Source organism: Notothenia rossii (genome assembly GCF_949606895.1).
Source record: "Notothenia rossii genome assembly, chromosome: 2".
NCBI lineage: Eukaryota > Metazoa > Chordata > Actinopteri > Perciformes > Nototheniidae > Notothenia > Notothenia rossii.
In genome coordinates, this window is record NC_136904.1 from 29,335,044 (window position 1) to 29,360,999 (window position 25,956).

Genomic DNA, 25,956 nt, shown 5'->3' on the forward strand with positions numbered 1-25,956 from the left:
ACAGGTTTTTATATAAATGGATCAGGACAAAAAGAGAGAGAATCTTTTTTACTGAAACGTTCAGAATCTCTTTACACAGAGGGGACAGATGTTTATGTATAAAAGACAGGAAAAAGTGGATTTTGCATAATAGGAGACCTTTAAAATGAGTCAAATTAAGCTTAAGATTGGCTCCTGATAAGACACTTGTTACACTCTACACGAAGTGAGTACAAAGAAGAGGTTAACTGAGGATAGTTTATAAGCATTATACAGGGTAACTTAATCCCACTAAAGATGTACTTAGTTAGAATAGTATTCAGCACCATGGACAGCACTCACAAGTCCACCAATTTAAAGAGCAACTTGCAGGTTGTTTTTTTTACTGGATGTATGCTTAACCTTGTCTGAAAATCAAAATTAAAAAAGTTAATGCAGGATTGGATATGTTTTACGAATCATAAGGGCACGAATTCGGAGGGAAAGGAGCCGTTTTGAGCTCTGCTACTAAAAACTGATCAGGCTGGAAAACAGGGCTCTCTCTATCTATATCTATTAGGGCTGTCGAGTTAACGCAAAAAAATATTAACGCCACTAATTATTTTAACGTGATTAACGCATGTGTATTTTTTGTCCTCGGACGCCCCGTAGTTTCAGAGCGCATCAAGTTTAAAATACCATCTACAAGCTGATACTGACAGCCCCGCTCCTGCTGCCCGCTTGCGGCAGACCAAACTTCCACGCTCACCGGCAGGCACCGACTGGCCATCGGGAGGACCGGGAGGGTATGTGTGGCGCGAGAGAGAGCGAGAGACCTTACGTGTATTGTTGTTGCTAGCATCTGGTGCTAGCTAGCTGCGCTAACAGATATAAGGAGCTGTTTAAATGAAAACAGAGGCACACACACACACACACACACACACACACACACACACACACACACACACACACACACACACACACACACACACACACACACACACACACACACACACACACACACACACACACACACACACACACACACACACACACACACACACACACACACACACACACACACACACACACACACACACACACACACACACACAGCAAATATTTGTAATGTTCAGAGGTTGTTTAATATTCGTGAGAATATTTGTCATTGTTCAAATTATAATAAACATTAGCATAAAGCATATTTGTCCACTCATATGTTGATAAGAGTATTACAAACTTGAAAAATATTCCTCTAAGGTACATTTAGAACAGATCAAAAATGTGCGATTAATCGCGATTAACTATGGACAATCATGCGATTAAATATTTTAAATCAACCGACAGCCCTAATATATATATAAATAAATAAATATGAGCACACATTGTCCCACAAGCAAAAAAAACTCCTTAAAACAACAGTCAAGTGTACTGTCAAAGACCCAGATGCCTCAACAGGCCATGTCCAAATCTGTTTTTCAAAGTTTTCGAGCAAGGAACACCAACATGTTTTCATTGTCGGGCAACTGCATCTTTGATTGTAAACTGTCGGGAAGGTGGGGGCTCTCCATCTCCAGCTGCCGTGTTTGCTACCAGCTGGGAAAACGGAATGGGGTGGTTGTGTGTTAGGTGTAGTTTAAGATGCGTGGTATTGCCTGCTTTTGTCGCTACCTTTTTTAAACAAATGCGACACACCGCCCGGCTCATTCAAGTCTGTAGGTTCGCCTCGTTGGTTTGGCTTGAATCCAAAATACTGCCACATCGGAGGATCGAGATGTGTTGTTAGGTTTTGTAACCAATTCCATGTCACTTTAAATTCCCTGTGAGTAAGTCACACGTTGTCTCCCACTTGTCGCTATATTATTAATTTGGCTGCTACGCTGCTGCACGTGCACGCGGAGTGTCCTGACCTGGCTGTGTGTCAGCCCCGGCCCTCACAGCGCGCGAGGCCGGCAGCCACAGCTCCTAGCTAAAATGCTGGTCACATCCTTACGTAAACGGCAATTTATCGAGCTCAGAAAAGTTATCGAGTCCATTTTTATTTATCGTACGATAAGTCAATTTATCGATTATCGCGACAGGGCTAGCTCAAAATAACTAAAATATATGCATCCCATTATGTCTGAATTGCAGACTATTTGATAACAAGTTGTTGAGTCTTGTTACAGTCAGATCCATTTGTTGTAGCCTTTAGAAAAAGTCTAAACAATTACTAAACGTATATATTACATTTTGTATTTTGGCAATGCTCGAAAAAAACATATATATACAGTTTCCAGTTAATTCCAGTTATGGGATATGACCAATCACACATTGTTGCTTGTTTATTGCTAAATGTTAGTGGTTTTTAAATTGGAATTTGCGACAACATTTTGAAAAATAGCAGTGTCAAGTCATCAAAGCAATTCCGTTTCTTATTTGTTACCTAATTATATTCTCCATTGAAATTGTCTTTTACATAATCCTTTTCTAAGCACCTTGTGAGTTTAAAATGGAGTTTACATTAGAGTGTAGATAATGTCATTTGGGACTCTGCCATCAGCTTATGAATGCAGTATAATGGCTCTGGCTGCCCTCCAATTAGAGCTGTGTTTGCTTTTATAAACAGAGAGGAAAAAGTTACAGTTAGTGGAGGAGACAGAAGCCATGCCAAAACAACTGTTCAAATTATTCATATTGGATAAAAAAATGGATCAATTTAAGTACATTTGTGAGGTAGAGATTTTAGCATAGTTTGATGTTTGCCTAAAAGCTAAGAACTCCCAGAGCACAAATAAAAACAGAAAATCAGAGAATAAAAATGAGATCTGAGAGAAGCAGAGTGAGTGGGTGTGTGAGGCGGTTAGGCTGTGTGTGGAATAATCCTTTATGACATGGGAATGGCCATCTCTGGTTACCTTCTTGTACCTTTTCCCTCGGGTCGGCAAAGTCCTTTTGCATAGGAGTAAGATGTGTTGATGCTCCACAGTTTGTTGCTAGGGAGTGCATCTATCGTCTGACATAAATGCGGGCAACCGAATTTAAGTGAATTGCTACTTGCAAAAAAAGAACCAGCTTCGTTTGACACCACCAATCTCCTTCTTGAGTGCAGTGCTGCTAAAAGGCACCAAAAAGTCCACTGCTGTCTTATTTAATATTATTAAAGAAACACTGTTGTTCCTCACTAAAGCTAAGGTAGGCAACTTGTTTTAGAATCATTTGTGTTGTATTGTTGAGACTCTTTTTGCATCCCGACAGCAATCAATAAATCAAATGCTCTGACAGACATAAGAAGAAAAAAATCCTGTATCTGTGGTTATCGAATGACTGGAAAAAACCTGCTTACAAATTGACTCCGTTTGACACAGCTGGACACCGATACTGCAAGCTCCGCAGTGTGTCCTTTTTGAACAGCAGGAGTCTGGTTTATTTTTTTTCAGTGTCAGTGCTGAATCTGCTTTTGGTTTTTAAATGATGTACTTTTTTCACATATTTTTCTGCTGTGTTTAAAGAAGGATTGAGGGAGCCAGGCAGGCGCAGACATAGGGAGACAAAGAGCAAAATGGCTTGTTGATCATCGAAGAAAAATAGCTTCAAAAAGGAACAGCAATTCCAGCGTTTGTTGATCAGCCCTAACAATCCTGATGGGAGCACCCTTTGTGAGGGAGGCTAGCAAGGTTGAGTCACAGCAAGGGTTTTGGGTTCAAAACCATTCTGGGTAAATTGTCATGTTCCCCTCGTGTCAGCGTGGGTTGTCTCCAGCTTCCTCCTACAGTGCACAGACATCCAGTGCGGATTAATTTCCGACTATATATTGCCAATAGCTGTGAGCGGTACTCTGTCTCCATGTGTTTCCTTTGCCATATCTGGCGGCCAGTTCACGGAATAATGACATAGGGTATATGCTCCAGCCCCCGACCATGATTAGGATAAAGAAATAGTTTAAAGCCAAATGCCACAAAATAAAAAAATGAATTATCAGTTTAATTAAGGAATGAATAAAAGGGCATGAAAAAATTCAGATAAAAACCGAAAATGTATAAATGTGGTTTGATTAGTAATGGTGTTAGGCTTTCCAAGGACAAATCTAAAAGAACATGCGGATCATAAATTAAAATTCAACTACAGTACCACGCTGGCATTATAACTGTAAAATATCAGTGCCCGAGAGAAATATCTGTTTCAGATTTCTAAACACTGTTTAAAATCACTCAGTGGGACAATGAGACTGAACTAATGTGTTATTTATTTAACAAATGTGTTAACAGTACTATTGACTTTTTCTGCATCAAAAAGTGGAAGAATAAGAAAAAATGCAAGGCACCTTGGCTTCATACAGCTCATAATCAATTAGCTGTTAGCCTAAGATACTTTGGCTCACTGTGGTCACAATGACAGATTGTGTTTAAAGTGGTGGAGCAGCGTAAATACACATCTGGTACTCAGTTCAAAATTCTGGTTGCATTTATTGGAAGTTGACCTTAGATTGTTTTGGTCATTAGTTGTACTTAACATAATCCATATTAATACTTACTATGAAATAAGCCTAAAAATTTGGCTAAATGATTAGGACCTTGAAATAAGATGAATTGTAATCGGTGGTGATGACAACATTTTGCCAGAACCCTTAGGATTCAACAATGGCCAGGTGCGTATACTGTAGGACTATACAAAGATTTTTTGAAAGTATTCCTTGTATTCAGACAATATTTCCAATCTAATGAGATTCCAGTCTAAGGGGTCTGAAAAATCCACATCCTTGTTCTGTTAAAAAATATCTATTCCAAAGTTGATAACATAGCTTCAGCAGTCAAATCCATTGGGGTATCTACCAAAGTTACAGACTTTCTAATATGAAATTCTCTCTGTTTCCCCAGACAGTGTTCAATTGCTGAGCTACAGCAAAGTGGAGGTTAGTTTCAGGACTAGGAACGTTTTGGACTTCAAGACTACATCCAGACAATCCCCACTTGATTTGGACATATAGCCTTAAATAAACTTGCCCTTTTGCACAGAACGAACCATTTGTGTACCTATGTCTTACATTGGAAGTGCATTGAGAAGTATGTTACCTTTACATATCAGAACTTCACCACAAGGGAACTGAATAAAAAACAAATACATTTCAATTAAAGACCAGCAGTGGTCAAATCAAAGCATTGACAGTAATACTTCATGAGTATGTAAGATGCCCACTTCAATTATTTGTATCCCCTTAATTAGTGATGCATGTTGTTCCTCAATCACAGTCAGTATTTTCTCTGTGATTTGTATTCTCAAGCTAATTCTGCAGCAAAATGAGCAGGCTGACAGACAGCCTCCGTCTGTGCGACTGTAGACCCAGTATGACAGTGATGGAATTCATTAATCATTAGCAGCCTGCAAGCATCTGACCTACACCCAATATGCCTGCTGTGAGGCCTGTAAAACTGCGCCTGCTAGATAGCGCCTTCACACACGGATACCGAGATTATTGGGTTGTATAAATATAGATCTGGCAAAACGAATACAATGGATTGGGCTTTTAGGTTTGCTCATATCTAACATTTTTATTCTCGGTCAGACCCACCTCTGCCGTTTCGGCAGGCCATCCTTCACTTACCCTTGGCACGTGGTAATATGTAGCACAATTCGCAATGAGAGTGGCCAATCTGAGAGGAGCAGAGCAGGGACCAAGAGGGAGAAGAGGATTTTTTTTAAATGGAGCAAAACTGCCCTAAAGCAGTCCTCATAATTGAGAATGATAAGAAATTATAGAAAAACAGGCTAAACATTCAAGTGAGAAATAATGCATTTCAAATGAGTTTTTTTTTTTTACGTGCAAATCCTGCGAGTGTGTGGCGACATATCACTCGACATTCTGTTGTGTACTGTGTAAAGAAAACAATAAGTCAGTGCAGTGCTTCAGGGTTGCCAAGCTACAGAACCTCAGCCATTGAAAAGACGATCCCACACAAGGTCCCTTGAGTTTTCAGAGTAACAGAGCAGCATTTCAAGTTGGAAGTGAGGATTCCAGAGACAAATGCTAGGAAGAAAACAATGGTGGTATTTGAGACAACTACACGCATGGTGTGGTAGGCTGTGCTCCAAATAAAGGACAAGATAAAACTGCAATTTCCTCCTTATGACTATAATAGAGCTGCAAGGTCCTGGATCAATACCAGTGACTAAACTATTGCTTCACCAGGAATCTGGGGTGCAGTGATTAATTTTTTCTGCAGGAAAAAACAAGCATTTCTATTTGTGTGACAGTTAATTAGAAATACCGGTACATGTCTCCACTTGAGCTGATAGTCATTCCTAGATATGACTATGCTATGGCTTATTACAACAAGCACCCTAATTAATAATAGTAAATACATATTTCATAATTTAAATAGTCAAGGTCACAGGGGAGCTCGAGCACTCTCAGTAGCCTTGGTCTTAATTTCCCCAGAATACATTTATATGGACTAAGGGAGTGAGTGTGTATCCTCCAAAATAAGTACATGAATAAGGAATAGGACAGGTTCATTATTTTCAAAGACTAAATTATTTACTTAAACAGCTGGGATTTCTAGTTAGTAAACATTACTCAAAGAGCAATGGTGCAGTGCATTTGTTTGGAAATACTTTCAGTCACAGATTAATATACATTTGGTGCACTGCTGAGAATACATTAGCATATATACGCATGTGGGATTACCTCATATTAAAAGCACAGTGCCTATGTCCATCGTAATTAAGGTATATATTCCCCAGTGAAACGCTCGTGTATGTGTACTTAATAGTGTCTACATAACAATAAAAATAGGTGCAAGGCACAGAAAAATAAGATCCAACTTTGGTTACAAAGACATCTCTTGTTATTAGGATAAAATGGTTGTTCTTATTGGTCTTTCGACAGGATTCACTCAGGCTGGCAGTCGAGATGGGCTTGATATTAAGCCTCTAAGTCACTTGTCCTTTGGGCTAGAAGCTGAGATGTATTACTTGCCCAAGAAACTAACTTGTTATAAATGGGACATTTATCAATGCTACAGTCTAACATTTTATCACTACCCTTCCAGTGCTGTCCCAAAACCAATGTAAACTGTTGCATTGCTACATAAAACCACCTGTGTGAGAGCTAGCATATTAGTCGTGATAGCTGGTAGCCGACACCGATCAGCAAAAAGATGCCTTGATTGGGGCATCCCTTATAAAAGATCCCATAAATGTGTCACTTGCTCGATCGGGCTATTTGCAAGAGCATCATTTCCCATACAAGCAGTGTAAGAAAACGTGAGCACTTGTCCATGGACAAGTGAGTTTGGCAATTTACTTGTCCGAATACATTTTTCACTTGTTCATAGTTATACTTTGTGCATGCTGCACCTATTTTAAATATTATTAAATATCAACATAAAACATACAAGAATCTGGGTTACTGAAACTAAGGTAACACTTTATTGTTCAGGGCTCGACATTAAGGGCTGCCCAATGGCCCGGGGCCATCTAGTATTTAGCTCGGGCAATGAAGCCTCACCTGCTGGTTGCCCGATCGGGCAATCTATTATACCAGTATCATGCAGCTCGCGGATCCAGTAATGAGTGACCCGACAGTGAAACTAAACATATCTATAACTAGTTACGGTAGTTTGAGAGGTAATTAAAATAGCTACGTGTGATATTCTAACCTTAAGTGTGTGTTTTGTCCGCTCACCGCTGCATGTGATCATGCAGAGCTGCGTGTCGACTCGTCAGCAGCAGCTGATCTCTCTCTCCCATCAGATTAGACTTCACTCGCGTTTATGTCCATATCGATCAGATCCAGCTAGTTCTAGCTAATGATATGACTACCTGCTTATTAAAAGACACCGAAACAATAAGCGTCGCTATGCAACTGTCTGAGGCCACACAGTATAGCGCAGCATTATGCATTTGTTTACATGCCCACCGGAACCCCGAGGCATTACCAACAGATCAACGCACAATCAACCCATACAGCACATCTCTTTCTCCACATTAAGTGTTAGACATTAGAATTGACTATTCTTGTCTGTCACATAAGTGGCGCAACTGAAGCGGTATTGCGCTAAAGGGAGATTATTTTGACCGAAGAGATTTAGATTTGCCGGCTAACAGGAACTCTGACGTCACCATGTTGTGTGCTTCGCGGATGCGCTCGGCTCCTCTCGACTGCTGCTCGGGTCTGCTCGGTCAGCTTCCGGATGAGGAGGCATTCGTTTGACCAACTTACAGTAGATAACATTACAAACATTTTTAAAAGGGGCCATAATAGTGTAAATAATGTTTGTTTTGGCAGTTATAACTGAATGTTATGTTTTCTACTTTTGTACATCTAGGAAGGCATTTGCCTTCATCAGATGGAAAGTGTCTTGACCAACAACTTAAGTATTTCTTATAGCTATGCAAGGCATGCAAGAGAGCAAACACAAACAAGAACAAACAAACAAGTGAAATGAAGAATAACATTGAAATTGTACAATATAATATTGTGGTGGTTCATCTTATAATTCAGTCTAGAGAATGCACCAGACAGCATCTAAGGCCTGCAAAAATATATATGTTCTAGGGGGAGGCCCCCCAAACCCTTCGTGTGTCATTTCGTCCGCGCGCATTTTTAAGGGCAATCTCTACTTTTATCGATACCCCTTATCGATCCGGTCATTTAACGGTACTTTTATTAGTTCTTTTAAATACATTTTAAAAAAGTGTGTGTGTGTGTGTGTGTGTGTGTGTGTGTGTGTGTGTGTGTGTGTGTGTGTGTGTGTGTGTGTGTGTGTGTGTGTGTGTGTGTGTGTGTGTGTGTGTGTGTGTGTGTGTGTGTGTGTGTGTGTGTGTGTGTGTGTGTGTGTGTGTGTGTGATTAAAATCTGTACAACACACAACAACTTAATCTAGGGTTTTAGTCAACTAGGATGCATCAAGAATAGAGACCCAATTTTCATCAAATAATTTGTTCGACAACAGACTGTATTGCGTATGGAATTACCTTGCACATCTGTCAAACTGACCTAACACAGATCCATCTCTGATACAACTTCGGCAACAGCCAACTACACCCTGCAGTAAAAAAAAGATATCTTGCTTAAAGCAGGGCAAGGCAGCATTAGAAAGTTATTTGCAACCTAAGACTTTAAGTATTTTATAAAAGGTTTGGCACGAGGCAGTAGGCTAATTAGGCAAATTCAGTGAATTAATGGACTATCCCGACCCTTACATCCAGATTTCTAGATGGTGCTTGCCTGCTTTAGAAAGCTGTAACTGCCAGCAAAATATACCGCTGAGAGCAAAGAGTCAACATGATAAATCTTCACTCATGCTTCTCAATTCTTACATGCAGACAATGCATTTATATTATAACTTCAGCACTCTGCAGTATAGAAATTAATGATGACTGACATACATTTGTTTTAGTGAGAAACAACTCAAGTTCATGTTTCAGTTTCTTTTGTTATGGAAATAGACCCTGTGAAATATTTTTTTCACCTAGGGTACAGGATGAAAGGATATTGCTCTACAAAGATTGTTCCCTTCACACAAACATATGCTCTGCAATCGTGACTATTGTTTGGCAAATATATAATGTTCCAAATGCTTTAAAATGAAAGATAGCCAGCTTTTCAATTTCAGAGGGGTTGTTCCAGCATCTGCTGTATTAACTCAAAGCATCAGGGTGTGCTTACTTGCCTCAGAAAATGTCCCCTGCCACAAAGGATCTGATGAAAGTCGGCCCTGCAAGGAAAATATAAGAAGTGTCATAATCTTGGCCATTAATAATAAAAGGTACTGTTGAAAATGTCCATCAGTATAAATGTTCAAATCTGAGTATGACAATCTCTCAAACGAGAATAACAATCCCTTTAAATTAAGAGTGAATAGCTTGTGAATAATAATGTATTATAATTTGATAGATAATAGGGATACAGACAAGAAATGTTTATATGTTATAAATCCCAACCGAAGCACTGGAAGCCAATATAATTCTCAATGCATTTAGTGGAATTTTAACTTTCAGAACAATGAATGTGCCAGCAATTTCCTCACATGATTTAACAGTAGTAGTAGTAGTAGTAGTAGTAGTAGTAGTAGCAGTAAGGGGTGTAACGGTACACGTACCGAATAATTTCGGTACGGGCCCTTCGGTTCGGTACACGTGTGTACCGAAGTGTACCGAGCGAATATAACGTTAAACCTAAAAAAATTAGAACGTGAACAACTTTTTGGAAGTAATCTCAGGTGCTGCATCGCAGCATTCAGAGTAATTTGCTAACATTGGGTTCAACGCGTCATAGAGCAACCTAGTCATTTCATTGGACGAGAGGAATACTATGAGAGCTGGTCACAGGGATGCGTTCAAATTTAGTCAGTAATTTGAGGAACTGTCGAAATGGCGAACGCAGATAAAGTTGAGCTCGAAAATCCTCCAGCATCACTGAAGTCTCCGGTTTGGCAACATTTTGGTTTCGCAGTTACGTACAAGGATGACGGACAAAGACAGGTGGACCGAACCAAAGCTGTTTGTCAGCATTGTTCAACTAAAATTGGTTACGCGGCTGGCAATACATCAAACTTGCACACTCATTTGAAAAGGCATCACCCGAACGTGAATATCACCGGTACCAAAAAAAAAAGACAACTGCAAACCCAACTCCCGCTAGCATTTAAGCCTCCACCACTCGCAAAAAGTTCAGACCGAGCCAAAGCTATTACAAACGCCAAATATCCTTATGTTGCCATGTTAGCAAAGCGCTACCTGGCTGTATCTGCTGCCTCTGTCCCTAGCGAGAGGGTGTTCTCCACAGCAGGAGACATTGTTAGTGCCAGCAGATCTGCCCTTTCGGCAAGCAATGTGGACAAGTTAATTTTTCTTTAAAAAAACATGAAAATACAATGACAAGCAAGTGATAATGTCAAACTGGCTGCTTAGGTACTAGTACAGTTCAAAAACAGATTATTTCAGTTCATCGAAATGCTGCACCTTAATGTTTATTGTAGATTTTGTATGTATTTGAGTGAATATTCACAGTTTAATAATAATTAAAAACCCCCAAAATATTTTATGTTTTGTGATAATTTTTTCTGCTGTACCGAAAACGTACCGAACCGAACAGTGACCTAAAAACCGAGGTACGTACCGAACCAAAATGTTTGTGAACCGTTACACCCCTAGTAGTAGTAGTAGTAGTTGTAGTAGTGCTGTGCAATTAATCATATTTTAATCTCCATTACGATTTTGGCTTGCAACGAAAACAGCGTAATTGAAATAAAACTATTATTTTGCGGCATTCCCTTTCGTAATGATGCTCTCAATTTGACTTGCAGTCCTTTTAATAAATCCATATAAACACATTACAAGGGAAGCTTTAGTTGCAGTGTCTTTATTCTCCGGTCCTCCATGCTCCTGTCTCTAGCGTACAGTCAACTTTTACTAAACTCGTCAAGCCGGAGCCTAGCTCGCTAATTCCGGTTTCCGGATAAGGGGTTATCAAAATAAGAGTACTGCGTGTAGCAGTATAATTAAACATTACAGGTTTTGTGTGACATTAGTTATCATATTTATATATGTTTAGTAGGTTGTGGAAGTGCTCTCTCTTTATTGGTATTTATTACTTTGATATTATTTATTTAAAAAAAATGTATCATTGGTTTTTCAGTTGAATTATACATATACAATATATATAGTTCAGGGTATTCAACTGTTAAAAAACATACTGTTCAATTATTATTTATTTTTTAAAAGTTCAATAAATGAATGTTTTCAAAGCCAATGAATAATCATATTTAATAATCGTGATATCAATATTGACCAAATATAATCGTGATTATGATTTTTGCCATAATCGAGTAGCCCTAAGTAGTAGTACTACTGTATGATTTACAATTTGACCAAATGTTACTATTTTCTTTTACCCTTTTTTTAAATACATAACTCATGTAGGCTACATCTGAATGTGCCCTTTAAACAAACAAATACAACTAAACAATATATATGTACCAGGGCAGCATGGAGGAAACTCTGGTCCAGATGATGCTTCCCATATGAGGATCAGTGGTTGTGCAACTTGCTATAAATCTTGAAGCAAATGTGAGGTGTGACATTGATTATATTGCATACATTTAAAATGACTGCTGAATAAAGCCCTCATTATACGGTTGCTGAGTTGCCTGGACGACCAATGAAACCCTTTGGTCAGTCTGAAGTGAATAAAGCTCATTTAAAAAAAGGAGCCATTTACATGAATTATTTTCATTAAAATAATTGTCTTACTACTAGTGAAAAGCTTAAGCAGGATTATCTTCCCTCTTCTGAATGTAATGAGAACCTTATTGCTCATGATTATGGGTAATAAAAGTCCATCTCATTGGGAAATCAAATATTTTAATTGGGCAGGGTCAGTGTTCCGCCAGGGGGGCATCTTGCCGTCATTTGGGTTGAAACTGACCCCGGGATTCCACCGGTTCCGTCTGCGCCGCGGTTTTCAATCAATCAATCAATGTTTATTTATATAGCCCAATATCACAAAAGTTACATTTGTCTCAGTGGACTTCACAGTTTGTACAGAATATCAGTATGACAATACGACACCCTCTGTCCTTAGACCCTCACATCGTACAAGGAAAAACTTCCAGAGAAAACCCACAGTTTAAAGGGAAAAATGGGAGAAACCTCAGGGAGAGCAACAGAGGAGGGATCCCTCTCCCAGGACGGACAGACGTGCAATAGATGCCGTGTGTAAATTGAAAAGATATTTACATTTGCAACATAGGTAGTCCAAATGTTTGGAAATGCATGTTTGTATAATAGGAAGATGAATCCACGAGTATATCCATCCAGGACTTATGATCCAGGACCACAGCCACGACTCAAGATCCAGGACTCGCAATCCATGACACAGGACCGCAGGATCATCCATGACTCCGGATCCCGGCGTATATAGACACCTAAAAGAAAGAAATTTGGGGAAGCTGGGTTAATCGGAACATGAGAGTACACAGGTATAGACAGAGAGAAGGAAGAAGTAAGATGTCCCCTGACAAACTAAGCCTATATCAGCAAAACTAGGGGCTGAATTTAATCAGCCCTAACTATAAGCTTTATCAAAAAGGAAGGTCTTAAGCGCACTCTTAAAAACGGATAGGGTGTCTGCCGTCCAAACACAAACTGGAAGCTGATTCCACAAAAGTGGAGCTTGATAAGAAAAGGCTCTGGCTCCCATTGTACTTTTAGAGACTCTAGGAACAACCAACAACCCTGCATTCTTGGAACGCAATGCCCTAGTAGGACAATAGGGTATAATGAGTTCTTTAAGGTAAGATGGCGCCTGCACATTAAGGGCTTTGTAGGTGAGAAGAAGAATTTTAAATTCTATCCTGTGTTCTATAGGGAGCCAGTGTAAGGCAGCTAGAACAGGAGTAATGTGGTCCCTTTTCCTAACTCTGGTTAGTACACGAGCTGCAGCATTTTGAATCAGCTGAGCGACTTGACTGACTTCTTGGTACACCCTGATAATAAGGAGTTACAATAATCCAGCCTTGAAGTAACAAATGCATGGACTAGTTTCTCTGCATCGTTTTGAGGCAAGATATGCCTGATTTTTGCAATGTTACGTAGATGGAAGTAGGCGGTCCTTGAAATTGATTTTATGTGGGTGTTAAAGGATAAATCCTGATCAAATATAACACCAAGATTCCTTACAGTCTCACTGGAGGCCAAATTAATGCCATCCATAGTTAATATATCTTTAGATAATTTGTTTCGTAGATTCTTCGGGCCAAGTACAATAACTTCAGTTTTGGTCGTGTTTAACATCAAAATATTTAAGGTCATCCACGTTTTTAAGTCCTTGAGGCAGTCTTGAATTTTATTTAGATGATTAATTTCATCAGGCTTGATTGATAAATATAGTTGAGTATCATCCGCATAACAATGAAAGTTTACAGAATGATTCCTTATAATATTGCCTAACGGAAGCATATATAGGGTGAACAAAATAGGTCCAAGCACTGAGCCCTGTGGCACTCCATGGCTAACTTTGGTTTGCATGGAAGATTCATCGTTGACACGTACAAACTGAGAGCGTCCAGATAGATAGGACCTAAACCAGCCTAAAGCAGTTCCCTGTATGCCAACTAAGTGCTCTAGTCTTTGCAATAGGATATCATGGTCGATAGTATCAAATGCAGCACTAAGATCGAGCAAGACAAGAATAGAGACAAGTCCCTTGTCAGAGTCTATTAAAATGTCATTTGTGACTTTAACCAGAGCTGTCTCTGTGCTATGTTGTGTTCTAAAGCCAGACTGAAAATCTTCAAATAACTCATAGTTTTTTAAGTAATCTGTTTTGCGACTTCTTTCTCAAGAATTTTTGAGAGGAACGGAAGATTAGAAATAGGTCTATAGTTGGCTAAAACCTCTGGATCGAGTTTGTGCTTTTTAAGAAGCGTTTTTATCACTGCTACTTTGAATGATTGTGGAACATAGCCTGATAATAAAGACATATTCATAATATTTAATAAAGAAGTGCTAATTAATGGAAAAACTTCTTTTAACAGCTTAGTTGGAATCGGGTCTAAGATACACGTTGATGGTTTAGAAGAGAGAATCATTGAATTTAATTGTTCAAGGTTTATGGCTGAAAAGCATTCTAGTTTACTATCTAGTGTAATATTAGAACTTACGTTTCCGGGAGCTGTTGATAACACTATACTGGTCAAAGGCAAGAGGTCATTGATTTTGTTTCTAAGAGTAACAATTTTATCGTTAAAAAAGCACATAAAATCATTACTACTGAGTGCTATGGGAATGGTTTTGGCATTAGGTGAACTTTTGATCAAGGCCATACAATACTAAAATTAATATGTTAACTAAATGTACATACACTATTGGAAGAAGATTCAAAGTGCAGTAACCATTTTACTCTCTGAAGATAAAATATTGAGGACAGGAACATCTTAACTAATACAACATGATATTGAATGCAAGTCGAGGGAGCTCTGCAATAATAGAGTAATTCCATTAATTATTTCATCCAATGAAAACGAATATGTTAACTGAATTTCCCCACGGGGATTAATAAAGATCCATCTTATAACTAGTTTTATAATTGTACAAGTAATTTCTTGAGGAAAATTCCAACAATTCACTGGTCCAACTTATTACATTTGTTTAGATTTTCTTTGCTTTATGTGGCAGTAAAGTGAATATCTGTAGGTTCTGTACTATTTGTAAAACCAAAAACATTTGACATTTAAGATGGAATTCTTTGACATTTATAGACAAAACAAGTCGTGGAGAAAATGAATGAAAGGATCAATCCTAATGAGATGTTTTTTTTCAAACTCTGATAGGCAGCTAGTTGCTCTGACATCCAGTCCCTCTGCAGTGTTCGGATGGAGCTAACGGTGGACCTGCGGGGTGTCAGTCTCCTCAGGGTGCTGCTGTAGTCCCTCAGAAAATGTCACATACATGTCAGATTCACCTTTAAGGACAATGTCTCCAATTATCCTTAGCTCTGAAACCCTTAATGCCTTCATCTAATGTGAAAAGACAGCTCTGCTTCCTTTTCAGATCTCTAGACACACGCTCTTTTCTCCTTTCTTTCAATCAAGAAATGCATGAGTACACTGTTCTCTTGATTAGGCATACTTATTGCCAATTATTAATTCTAACAACTGGCAGCTCTTTTAAACTGAATCTAATATGTAAATTCAGATTTATCAAGAGATTAAATTGCTGCTCAACTGAAGCGAGACATGTTTTAAGTGATAGGGACATACTGATTTATCGGCTGAACATCAGCAACCTCAGGAGATGGCAAGCAACTGCTACAACTGCAATGTTTTAGATTTTTCTCTTTTCTTTCTTTTTTATCCAGCAGCGTGACGAGGTGCTGAGCAATGCGGGTTTCTAGTTTTTCTCTGGTAGCCGAGAGTTCAAAAATCTTAAACTTCACTGTCATTTCTTTCATAGTCATCCAATCACAGGGCCGAAGGGGCAGGAAGTGCTCCAAGGACACACAGTATGTATGAACTGAAACGTTTTTCTCATACAGTATGTACTGTAGTTGTAAAACAGACTCAAAAGACTGATGTTTTATTCGTTATATTAAAGATTTGTTCATAAATGTCTGGGTGAATGCATTTGTTTTCCTGGCACAAAGGGAAAAGAACAAAGACATAGATATTGGCTAACAGTCAAATTGTTTTTTTAATTCTTATATGTGCCCAGAATGTTACAATTGGTGCCTCATTAATAAGTGACCATACATTTCTCATATTTTTTGGTACTAGATGTGGTCTTCTGGTTTCAGGGTGTTTTATAATAAGATTTATATTTATACAAGGAATGGCACTATAGGAAAAATAAATGTTGCCAGCAGGCTGCTCTGTTGCACACACCAACTTATAATGACAAACGTTGCAGAAGAAGGGCCAGAAATTCTGAAGCTAGATACAAAAAGGCCAAGAGTGCACAAATAACTCATGACAACAATTATCTGGAGAAGGCCATTGGAAGTATGACTCGTTGAACCTTGAAGTAGCAAAGGAACACACTGAGTACAATCCAGACAACCCAGAGCAGAAAGACTTTGCTACATTGGGAATTTCATTGAAAAATAAATTGATTTCTCAGGGATTACGGATGTAAAGATACAAGATATTTGGTAGAGAATAACTAGGGAAATACCATGATTCCTCAATACGAATTTCATTGATAAATATAACATGTATTTTGCCCACACATATTTTGAAGAGGAAGAATTCAAATGTGGGTACACTGTATTCTTTCCTTTCAGACTTTAACTTTCAAACTGAGACAACTTGAAAGAGTGTTTTGCAAGATTGACAATGAACACAAAATATTGCGATAATTGCAGTCTGTACGTGGAGTTGTTTACTGCATTTTCTGTCTACTGGCAAATATGTCCTTTTTTAAAGTATTTCCTGTCGAGCTAACCATGTTACTCGTTAAAAATTGCAATAACTTCAACGTGTGGAAATGAAATTAATCTGAAAATATATACTGTAGGTATAGTTATGCCCAGAACCATCAGTGTGTTAAGTGACCTTCTCTTGAGTAGCACCCTGAGGTCACCCTGCCTCTCCCTTACAGTCCTATCACACTTCTTTTGTTAACACTCATTAGCTGCACTTTGGGGGGGGGGGGGGAAGAGTCATGTAGAAAAGACTGCATTGGGCAGGCAACCACTAATGAATTTGTTCCATTTGGGCTGAGATAAAAGAGGAATCACTGTAGGGAAAATGCCGAAGAGCCAACGTGTAAACCCTCCAGCATGTCATCAATTTGAACTCTAAGCATTGCGGCTTTCATCACAATATAGAGAGTGGATCATAATCTGTCAGAGGGAGCAGTGCTGCAGCGTAAGATGTTATCCTTGACTGCACAACATTAGGGATGCCAGAAACTGACCATGATCAAATTCGAAAATCGGACAGCCCTTGCGAATATTAATCGATAATATTAATCGATCCTCCCCACCGCGGGAGAGAGGGAAAAAAAAAAACAGACAAATGGAATTCCGTTGTTTTCTTTTACTTGAACATGTACATGGTACAAAACGGCTCTTCAGGTTAGAACAGTACAAAGCAATAGCAACAAATAAACCACCATCATGTAGCCTGTATTAATAATAGCAGCATTGCAATACATTCAATAAATAGCCTACTTTACGTGTGCGCGCATCTTCAAATAAAGGCAATGGCATGCACTTTAGAACAATAGGCCGTACAATTTCACCTTCATAGCCTAGTTAACAATCACGAATAAAATAATACTGCAGTAATCAGTCAACAAAAACAATAGCATCACTTGCTTATGCATCAAAATAATAAATCAAAATGTCATTATAGTCTATAAATAACAGTAGGCCTATTGTATTGAACATTCTAACAAACAAGCAGTAGCGAGTGAGTCTTTTAGGCTATAGATTGAAAATTAGGCTCCAAATAATACAAATTAAATCAGCTTCACTTGCAACAACAAAACGTCTTACTATTTAGATCTTGTTCAAAAAGATGAGCTGGTCGACGTGGTGAGGGTGTAGGCGAGAGCGCAGCCGGTTAAGGATTAATCCTGCCGCCGAAAAAAACCTTTCCGAGGACACAGACGTGGCTGGCACACACACATATGAACTCGCAAGTTGTGCCAACCTTTCGTACTTCGTCTCATTTACTCTGCACTAATTGAGGGGATCCAAATGGGGAGCAAAGCACTTTTCATCACAGTAGTGGCTTGATTCCATTTCAGGCGTTACAGGTGTCTCCGCGTGGTATTCTTCGCCAAACAATGTTAGCATTGCAGACTTGTTGTCGTATCGTGGTCTCTTGGCCGCTGCAGACCCCCCTGCTGATTCAGACTCAGAGGAGTCCTCCTCTGTGATCTGGTGATGGAGCAACAGACAGGTGTTTGGTCAGCAAAGTTGCTGCGACAGGATAAATCATAGAGCTGGAAACCCCTGACTCTCCACACAGGGCAGTAGTAGCGCATTTCAGGGAGCGCAACACCGGCAGCATCTCTTCAGTGCATGACATTAAGGATTTGGAACATCTAAGCTAATTTACAGAGGCACGGACGAAATTATGCACAAGGGTTTGGGGGGCCTCCCCCTAGAAAATGTAGATTTTTTGCAGGTCTTAGATGCTGTCTGGTGCATTCTCTAGACTAGGGGTTCCCAAACGTTTTCAGCATGAGACCCAAAACAGAAATGTTGTGGTCCTATGGGACCCAAGCTAAAAAAATGTCATGATTTTCCATAATATGTACATTTATAAACAAAGAATGCAACACACCATGAATTTAAAATGTAAATGAAAATATTTATTTAAATATAAAAGTGCATCGCAGCAATTAGGTTTCTCACCATAACAACCTTCCCTTTGAGCTTGCCCAGAAAAAATAAGGATCAAAGCAGAAAGACGAAACATGGGAAGTGCAGTCCAGTATATACAGTACAAATCAAATTTAAATTATACAATTATCAAAAGTGCAATATTAAGTTTGTCGCTAGCTCAAAAACTATGTACACACAATTTTAAACTATTTTAAATGAACAAAGAACAAACATGTTGTAAACAGAAAGGGACAAAACACTAACTGAAGTGCAGTCAAGTGTATTCAGTTAATCACAGGTGAAACCAAATTTAAATTATCAGAAGTGCAACATTAAGTTTGTCACTAGATCAAAAACTATGTACACACATTTTTTAAACACTTTTAAATGAACAGAGCTGTTTTAAAACACTCTGAGAGATAAATAAACTCCAACACTTGGCAACTGATTAACTTTTTTTTTGTTGAGGCTGACTTGATATGATGCCCTCAGGGCCCCTCTGTTCCCTTTGAATGCCTGAAAATAACAGAGAAGATATTATCATTAACATTGCTGGGTTATTGGGTGATTTTTAATACCAGCCGGCGTACGCTGTATACCCGATGTGGACCTGGCAACCGCATTTATAGCGCATTACATTACATGTTAGACGCTTTTATCTAAAGCGGCTACATACTCAATATTGTGGGGAATCCCCACGGAGGGATTTTGACAGGGTTGTTGCACAAAAGACCCAAGCGCGCACAGAAGAAATCTGAGAGCAGACATTTCACGAGCGCACAGAAACAGCCTGAGTGCAAGGAGAAGGTTTTAAACTGGAACACAGGAAACCTGTAAGCGCAGCAATATATCTGAGTGCAAGCCTACAGTTTGAGCAGAAGTCGAGCAAATCTAAGCGCAAGCAGACACTATTTGAGTGTGAGGACAGGGTTTGAGGGAAATAAATACATATTCTGAACGTGAAATCAATAAAGTATGCTCTCAAATTTAAAGACCACGCTCTTGAATAAAGATAGGAATACATATGGGGGTTATTCCCTATGTGCATCACACTGCAGCAGTCACGTCCGTGCGGCTGATACTTTCTCTCGCTTTCCTTCTCATACTGCCTGTCACTTTCCCTCTAATCTACCTGTGGTTATTGTTTTGAAACACCGCTCTGTGCCGCTGCAAAATGTAGTGGACTCGCGGGAGCGAGTAGAGGACGCGCGAGGACGCGCAGCTGGCGGTCCACTCCGGGGCTCAGTCTGCATTTCATCCAACTTTGCATTAATGAAACAATTTCACAACAGACCCTGACAAACTCACAAAAACACAAAACAAATGATTAAAATGAGTGACTTACTTTTCCGCCGTCAAAACACTGCTTCTTGAAAGACCCTTCTTTGCAGATGAAAAAATCCTTCGATTTGTCCCGATGCAGAGGATGTTTCGTTTGGAGATGCAGGTCCAATTTATTCATTTTCAAGCTTTCGTTACTGAGCACCTCTCCACATAAAACACACTGAGGCCGCTCCTCTCCATTTCTAACAGCTTTTGTGAAGCCAATGTTTAAAAACTCCTCTTTGTATCATCTTTTTGCCATCATGTACGATCGGGATTAATCGACAGACAATAAACAGACAGCGCGAAAACTTTCGCGGGGGACGCGTCAGAGCTGATACAAATACAATCTTTTATTTTTAGTTTATCTGTATTTAGAAAATTAAATCATTCAATATATAATGCTATATTGCATAATTTCATTTTCAAAATAAAAAATAAAATACAAAAATTATTTAAAAAAGTGTATTTGCAACGCAGCCATCAGCCTGACGCTGTGTGTGTTTAGCAATGCATTTAACCGGCGACCCAATCAAAACGGGTCCGCGACCCCCGTTTTGATTGACTGAGTTTGGGAAAGGCTGCTCTAGACTGAATTATACCACTACAATATTGTATTGTGCAGTTTCAATTGTATTCTTCATTTCACTTGTTTGTTTGTTCTTGTTTGTGTTTGCTCGCTTGAATGCCCTGCATAGCTATAAGAAATACTTAAAGGTCCCATGTCATGCTTTTCCGGTTATTACCCGTCCCCTTCTGTGTTATGAAGGTTTTTCTGCATGTAAACGGTCTGCAGAGTCAAAACCCTCAAAGTACACCCTGTAGCGAGTAAAACTCTAACGCAGAAAATACCTCCCCAAAACGCCTCGTTGGAGATACGTCACTGTCCATTGATTCTTTCGGGTACCGCATGATGTCATGCGTTACCCGGAACCAAATGGATCAATCCGTGGAGCCTTTACGTTACGTCCGCGGAGCCGTTACGTTAAGCCCCCGCTGATTGGTCCAAATTGACCAATCCACGGACTTCCTCACACACAGACTCAGTGCAGGCAGCTCTGCTGATCTCTCCTCCCTGGCTGCAGGCTGATAACAGACAGTTAGGATAGCGGCGAAATTCTCTCAGCAGACCCATTCTCACAGCGTTTATCAACCTTTTTCTTACTCAATATCAAGCCACACTTATTGTTTTTACTTCGGCTGTGACTTTGTGTGTGCTCAGGGTGAGTTTGGCTGTGTTTCGCTGTCGCTAAACAAGGAAACCACACCTCCACGGAGCTCATTGTGATTCACAACGTTCCGACCAATCAGAGCACTGTGCTCACAGGGAGGGTGGGGGCTGGAGCTATTGGAGCTACAACGAGCCGTTAAAGGCAGAGAGTGAAATTCAATGAATACACGTAGTTTACAGAGATGCTGTATGAGAAACCAAAGTGATTTTGGAAAATTGAACAATATAAATCTATTCTAGTAGACCTCAACAATGGAATTATGATCAGTGGAAATGGCCATGACATGGGACCTTTAAGTTGTTGGTCAAGACACTTTCCATCTGATGAAGGCAAATGCCTTCCCAGAAGTAAAAAAGTAGAAAACATTACATTCAGTTATAACTGCCAAAACAAACATTATTTACACTATTATGGCCCCTGTTAAGAACGTTTGTAATGTTATCTAATGTAAGTTGGTCGAACGAATGCATCCTCATCTGGAAGCTGAACGAGCAGACCCGAGCAGCAGTCGAGAGGAGCCGAGCACATCCGCGAAGCACACAACATGGCGACGTCAGAGTTCCAGTTAGCCGGCAAATCTAAATCTCTTCGGTCAAAATGTCCGGTCAAAATGTTTTCCCTCTAGCGCAATACCGCTTCAGTTGCGCCACTTATGTGACAGACAATAATAGTCAATTCTCATGTCACTTAATGTGGAGAAAGAGATGTCCTGTATGGTTGATTGTGCGTTGATCTGTTGGTAATGCCTCGGGGTTCCGGTGGGCATGTAAACAAATGCATAATGCTGCGCTATACTTTGTGGCCTCACCCAGTTGCGTCGCGACACTTATTGTTTAGGTGCAGGGCGGACCGCCCAGGTATGTTAACGGCCGCCCAAGTACATATATATTTTTTATTCATCCGTGACCACGACGCCATCTGCGACCTATTAACTTGTGGACAATGATCCCTCGCTCTACGCCTCCTGTACCCAGTCCCGGACTGGCCATCGGGAGGACCTGGGGGTTTCCCGATGGCCTGGCCTGTTAAGTGGCCTGCCTCACACAGGGTGACTGACTGTCTACATGATGTGGTCTGCCTCACACAGGGTGACTGGCTGCCTACATGATGTGGTATGCCTCCCACAGGGTGACCGGCTGTCTACATGATTTGGCCTCCCGACATGGCCACTGTCAAACAGACCATAAATCAAAGCCCTTGATTGGTCTCTGTGTGTCATTCAAGCTCGGGATAACCTCAGCTCAGGTGAGGTAAAGGACTCTGAGTGTTTAGATAGTTAACTTAGTCTAAGTTCTCAGTGGGTCTCAAACGGTTTGGTCACCATTTATGTAAACACATATTTCCATTTGAGGGTGTCAGTGCTTTTTCATATTGGAATTGGTTATGGCCCTGATTTTATGATTATTGAAATGTATACAGTTATGTTTCATATAGGTGTTCCCATAGATCTAGTTTCTTTATTTCCCCCTCAACGATTGATGCATTTAACTCCAACATTTAAAAAAAAAAAAAATTCTTACCGGGGGAGCATGCCCCCGGACCCCCCTAGAGGATTTGAGGTCCACCCCCACTTTTTTGAAATAGTAACCCATGTCCATATGTTTATTTGTGGATTGTAGATTTAAACTATAGGGCTATCACTATGGGCCCTGCCTGTACCTGCTCGCTTTGCCATCGCGTGAAGGGTCTGCTAACAAGCGACCAACAGAAAGGTTAATGGTAATGTTGTTGCAAGTCACCTCATAAAGAGAAAAGAGAGAAGAAGAGCAAAAGGGAAAAGAGAAAGGAAGGAAGAGGAGGAGAGAAAAAGAGAGAACGGAGAAGAGAGAGATAAAAAAGAAAGAAGAGAAGAGAGAAAAGAAAAGAAGAAGAACAAGGAAGAGAAAAGCAGAGAAGAACGAAGAAGAAGAGAGAACGAGAAAAAGAAGAGAAGAAGAAAAAAGGAGAGAGAGAAAGAAGAAGGAGAAAGAAAAGAGAGAAGGAAGAGGAAAGAGAAGAAGAATAAGGAGAGAGAAAAAAAGAGAGAAGTTCGTTTATGCATTGTTGCCTTTAGTTCAGGGTTAAGGTGAGCTTCAGGCAGCGTCGGGTGTAACGCATTACAGCATGGAGTTATGCAGTTCAGGTAACTACTACCCGTCACAATGCTCAATAAGTACCGCATCCGTGGTTTTTTGGGGGTCTTCTTCAGGGAGAAAGAGAAGTTCATGTAAGATGATAGAAGACAGTCTAATCACCCAACCAGCACATAAGCATCTACGTCTCACCGTGGCGTAATTAAACTGATAATTAAGCTAGTCCTATACATCAGGGCTCGACAGTAACGGTTGCCAGGTTGCCATTGGCAACCATTCAGAAAAATGTCAACCACTTCTTGGACTTTGGTTGCCATCAGTGGCAACCAGTTTTTAACATAAAGAAATAAGGACAGCAAACAGCAAAACGTGCACCCCAAAATAGATTAATGTTCATATTTGTTGTATTAAGAGCGATATTTAAATTGTTGTGACCAGTCGGAACCTGATACTTAAAGAGTCTGCGACACGAGTTTCCCCCATCATCCAAACCCATCAATTTGAGTAAATATTGTCCCCTTGAAAACCGTTACTGAACTGATTTTGGATATTTGTACTTTGATAACCATTAATCTGCCCTTCAATGTTGACCATTTTCTGGATCTTCTCGGGGATTCTTCAAGTCCCGCCAAATGATGTGTGACGTCATTGCGGGCACAGCGCTCCAGCTGCACCATTCAGGATCCCAGCATCTGCATGTAAACGCACGATGGCGCACACAGCAGCAAGCTCAGACAGCGATGACAGTTTCATTTTCAACGTGTCTGAGAGCTCATATGAGGCTGAAGGATCGGTTTATGTTGTATCTGTTAGAAGTTTAGGAATTAGGTGCGTCAATATGTGGGCGATCATACGGTCATGTAGCCAGTGGTGAACTGGGACTAAAAATCATCCCGGGACTCTCGACCGGCCCACTTCGGTACCACTAGTAAATTGTCAACGGGGGGAGTGGGGGATGTGCTAGTGACTTATCCGACCGGCCCACTTCGGTACCGGCCCATCGGGATTCGTCCCGATGGGCAGTCCGCCACTGAACCCAGCGGGACAAATAATAAAAATGCTGTGTGTGCAGTCCCGGGACACCTGGTCACCCTACACACACGGTTCTGCCCCTCAGACACACACGCTTCAAATCAAGTTGCATAAATGCTTGAGCTACGTTTTTATTATAATTACTGTGAAATCTGCCTATTATGTTTTCGTCATTATTACAACAAACACACACTTGCAACTGATAACACTGGCAATGATTTTAGATGTATTAGATTATTAAAAAAAGAAATCATGCTTCAAATAAGTGGGGGTACGGCGTACCCCCACGTCCAACGCCCACTACACCACTGACTACAACTACAAAAAGCATCGGTTTGTTTTCTCATCAGGAAATGCAGACCGGCTCAAACAAACGATTTTTAAATCATCATCCTCACGATCATTTAATGTATCATATGTTTGCCGAATTGACATGAAAGCACTAATACATCTACTGTAATTAACTTGAGTTTACAACTACAAAAATAATCGATTTGTTTTTATATCACATCCGACGGGAGGAAATTCAGCAGCTCTCACTACCGATTTGTAATCCTAATTTAATCATCATCTTCACCACGATCATTTATGTTTATGTTCGCCGAATTGACATGAAAGCAATGACAAATATGAATATACTGTAGTCAACTTCATTAAAACGTTATTAACGTGCCTAAACTCAGTAATTCACCATTTCTACGCATGACAACACACTTTCTCCTTGTTTGTCTCTCTCGCCGCACAGTGAAGCATTCCCGCATTGACGTCATTTCCGGCTTCCCCCAAAACTTCAAAATGAGTCGAAGGAATTTCCCCGCGATGTTCGAAATTATTGATATTTATCGGAACGGTATCGCACCTTCTTTTTTAAACTAACGGTTCGAGATTACTAGTAGTCCAATATTTCATTGCACAACAGTTGTTGGGATGCTGTCACAGGCTCTTTAAATTGCACGTGCATTGGCGTGATTACGGAGCCAGAAAGCGATGCACGTTTACTCGCGTGCGCGGTGCGCCGTGTGTTTGTTTTACAAAAAAAAAAAAATGGCGAAGCAAATTAAGTTGTTTGACTGCGTGGTAAAAAGTTCAGCCAACACCTCAACTTCTCAAACGAATGTTCAAAGTGATTCAACTGATAAAGCGTAAGGGAAACCCGAACGAAAAACAAAGAGGAATGTTTTCCATTCACTTCCGGTAAAAGTTCCTTCAAAATAAGAGTCCCGATCTTCCATCCATCCATCCATCTTCTCCCGCTTATCCGTGGTCGGGTCGCGGAGGTAGCAGTTCCAGCAGAGAGCCCCAAACTTTCTTTTCCCTGGCCACATCAACCAGCTCTGACTGGGGGATCCCAAGGCGCTCCCAGGCCAGAGAAGAGATATAATCCCTCCATCTGGTTCTAGGTCTACCCCTTGGTCTCTTCCCAGCTGGACGTGCCTGGAACACCTCCCTAGGGAGGCGCCCAGGTGGCATCCTAACTAGGTGCCCGAACCACCTCAACTGGCTCCTTTCGACGCGAAGGAGG

At 40.2% G+C, this 25,956-nt stretch overlaps 1 protein-coding gene across 2 annotated transcripts in view; it reads right to left on the reverse strand.

Annotated features, from left to right (window-relative positions):
• The window catches only part of luzp2 (leucine zipper protein 2), a 276,029-nt gene that overhangs the window by 231,768 nt on the left and 18,305 nt on the right, over positions 1-25,956 (reverse strand). The window contains exon 2 of one of the 2 annotated variants that reach the window (XM_079665447.1): positions 9,608-9,656. In XM_079665447.1, the coding sequence (XP_079521573.1) occupies positions 9,608-9,656 (49 nt within the window). Of the gene's footprint in view, positions 1-7,621; positions 7,653-9,607; positions 9,657-25,956 lie in introns of those variants that run through there. The other variant, XM_079665448.1, reaches the window with a different exon arrangement.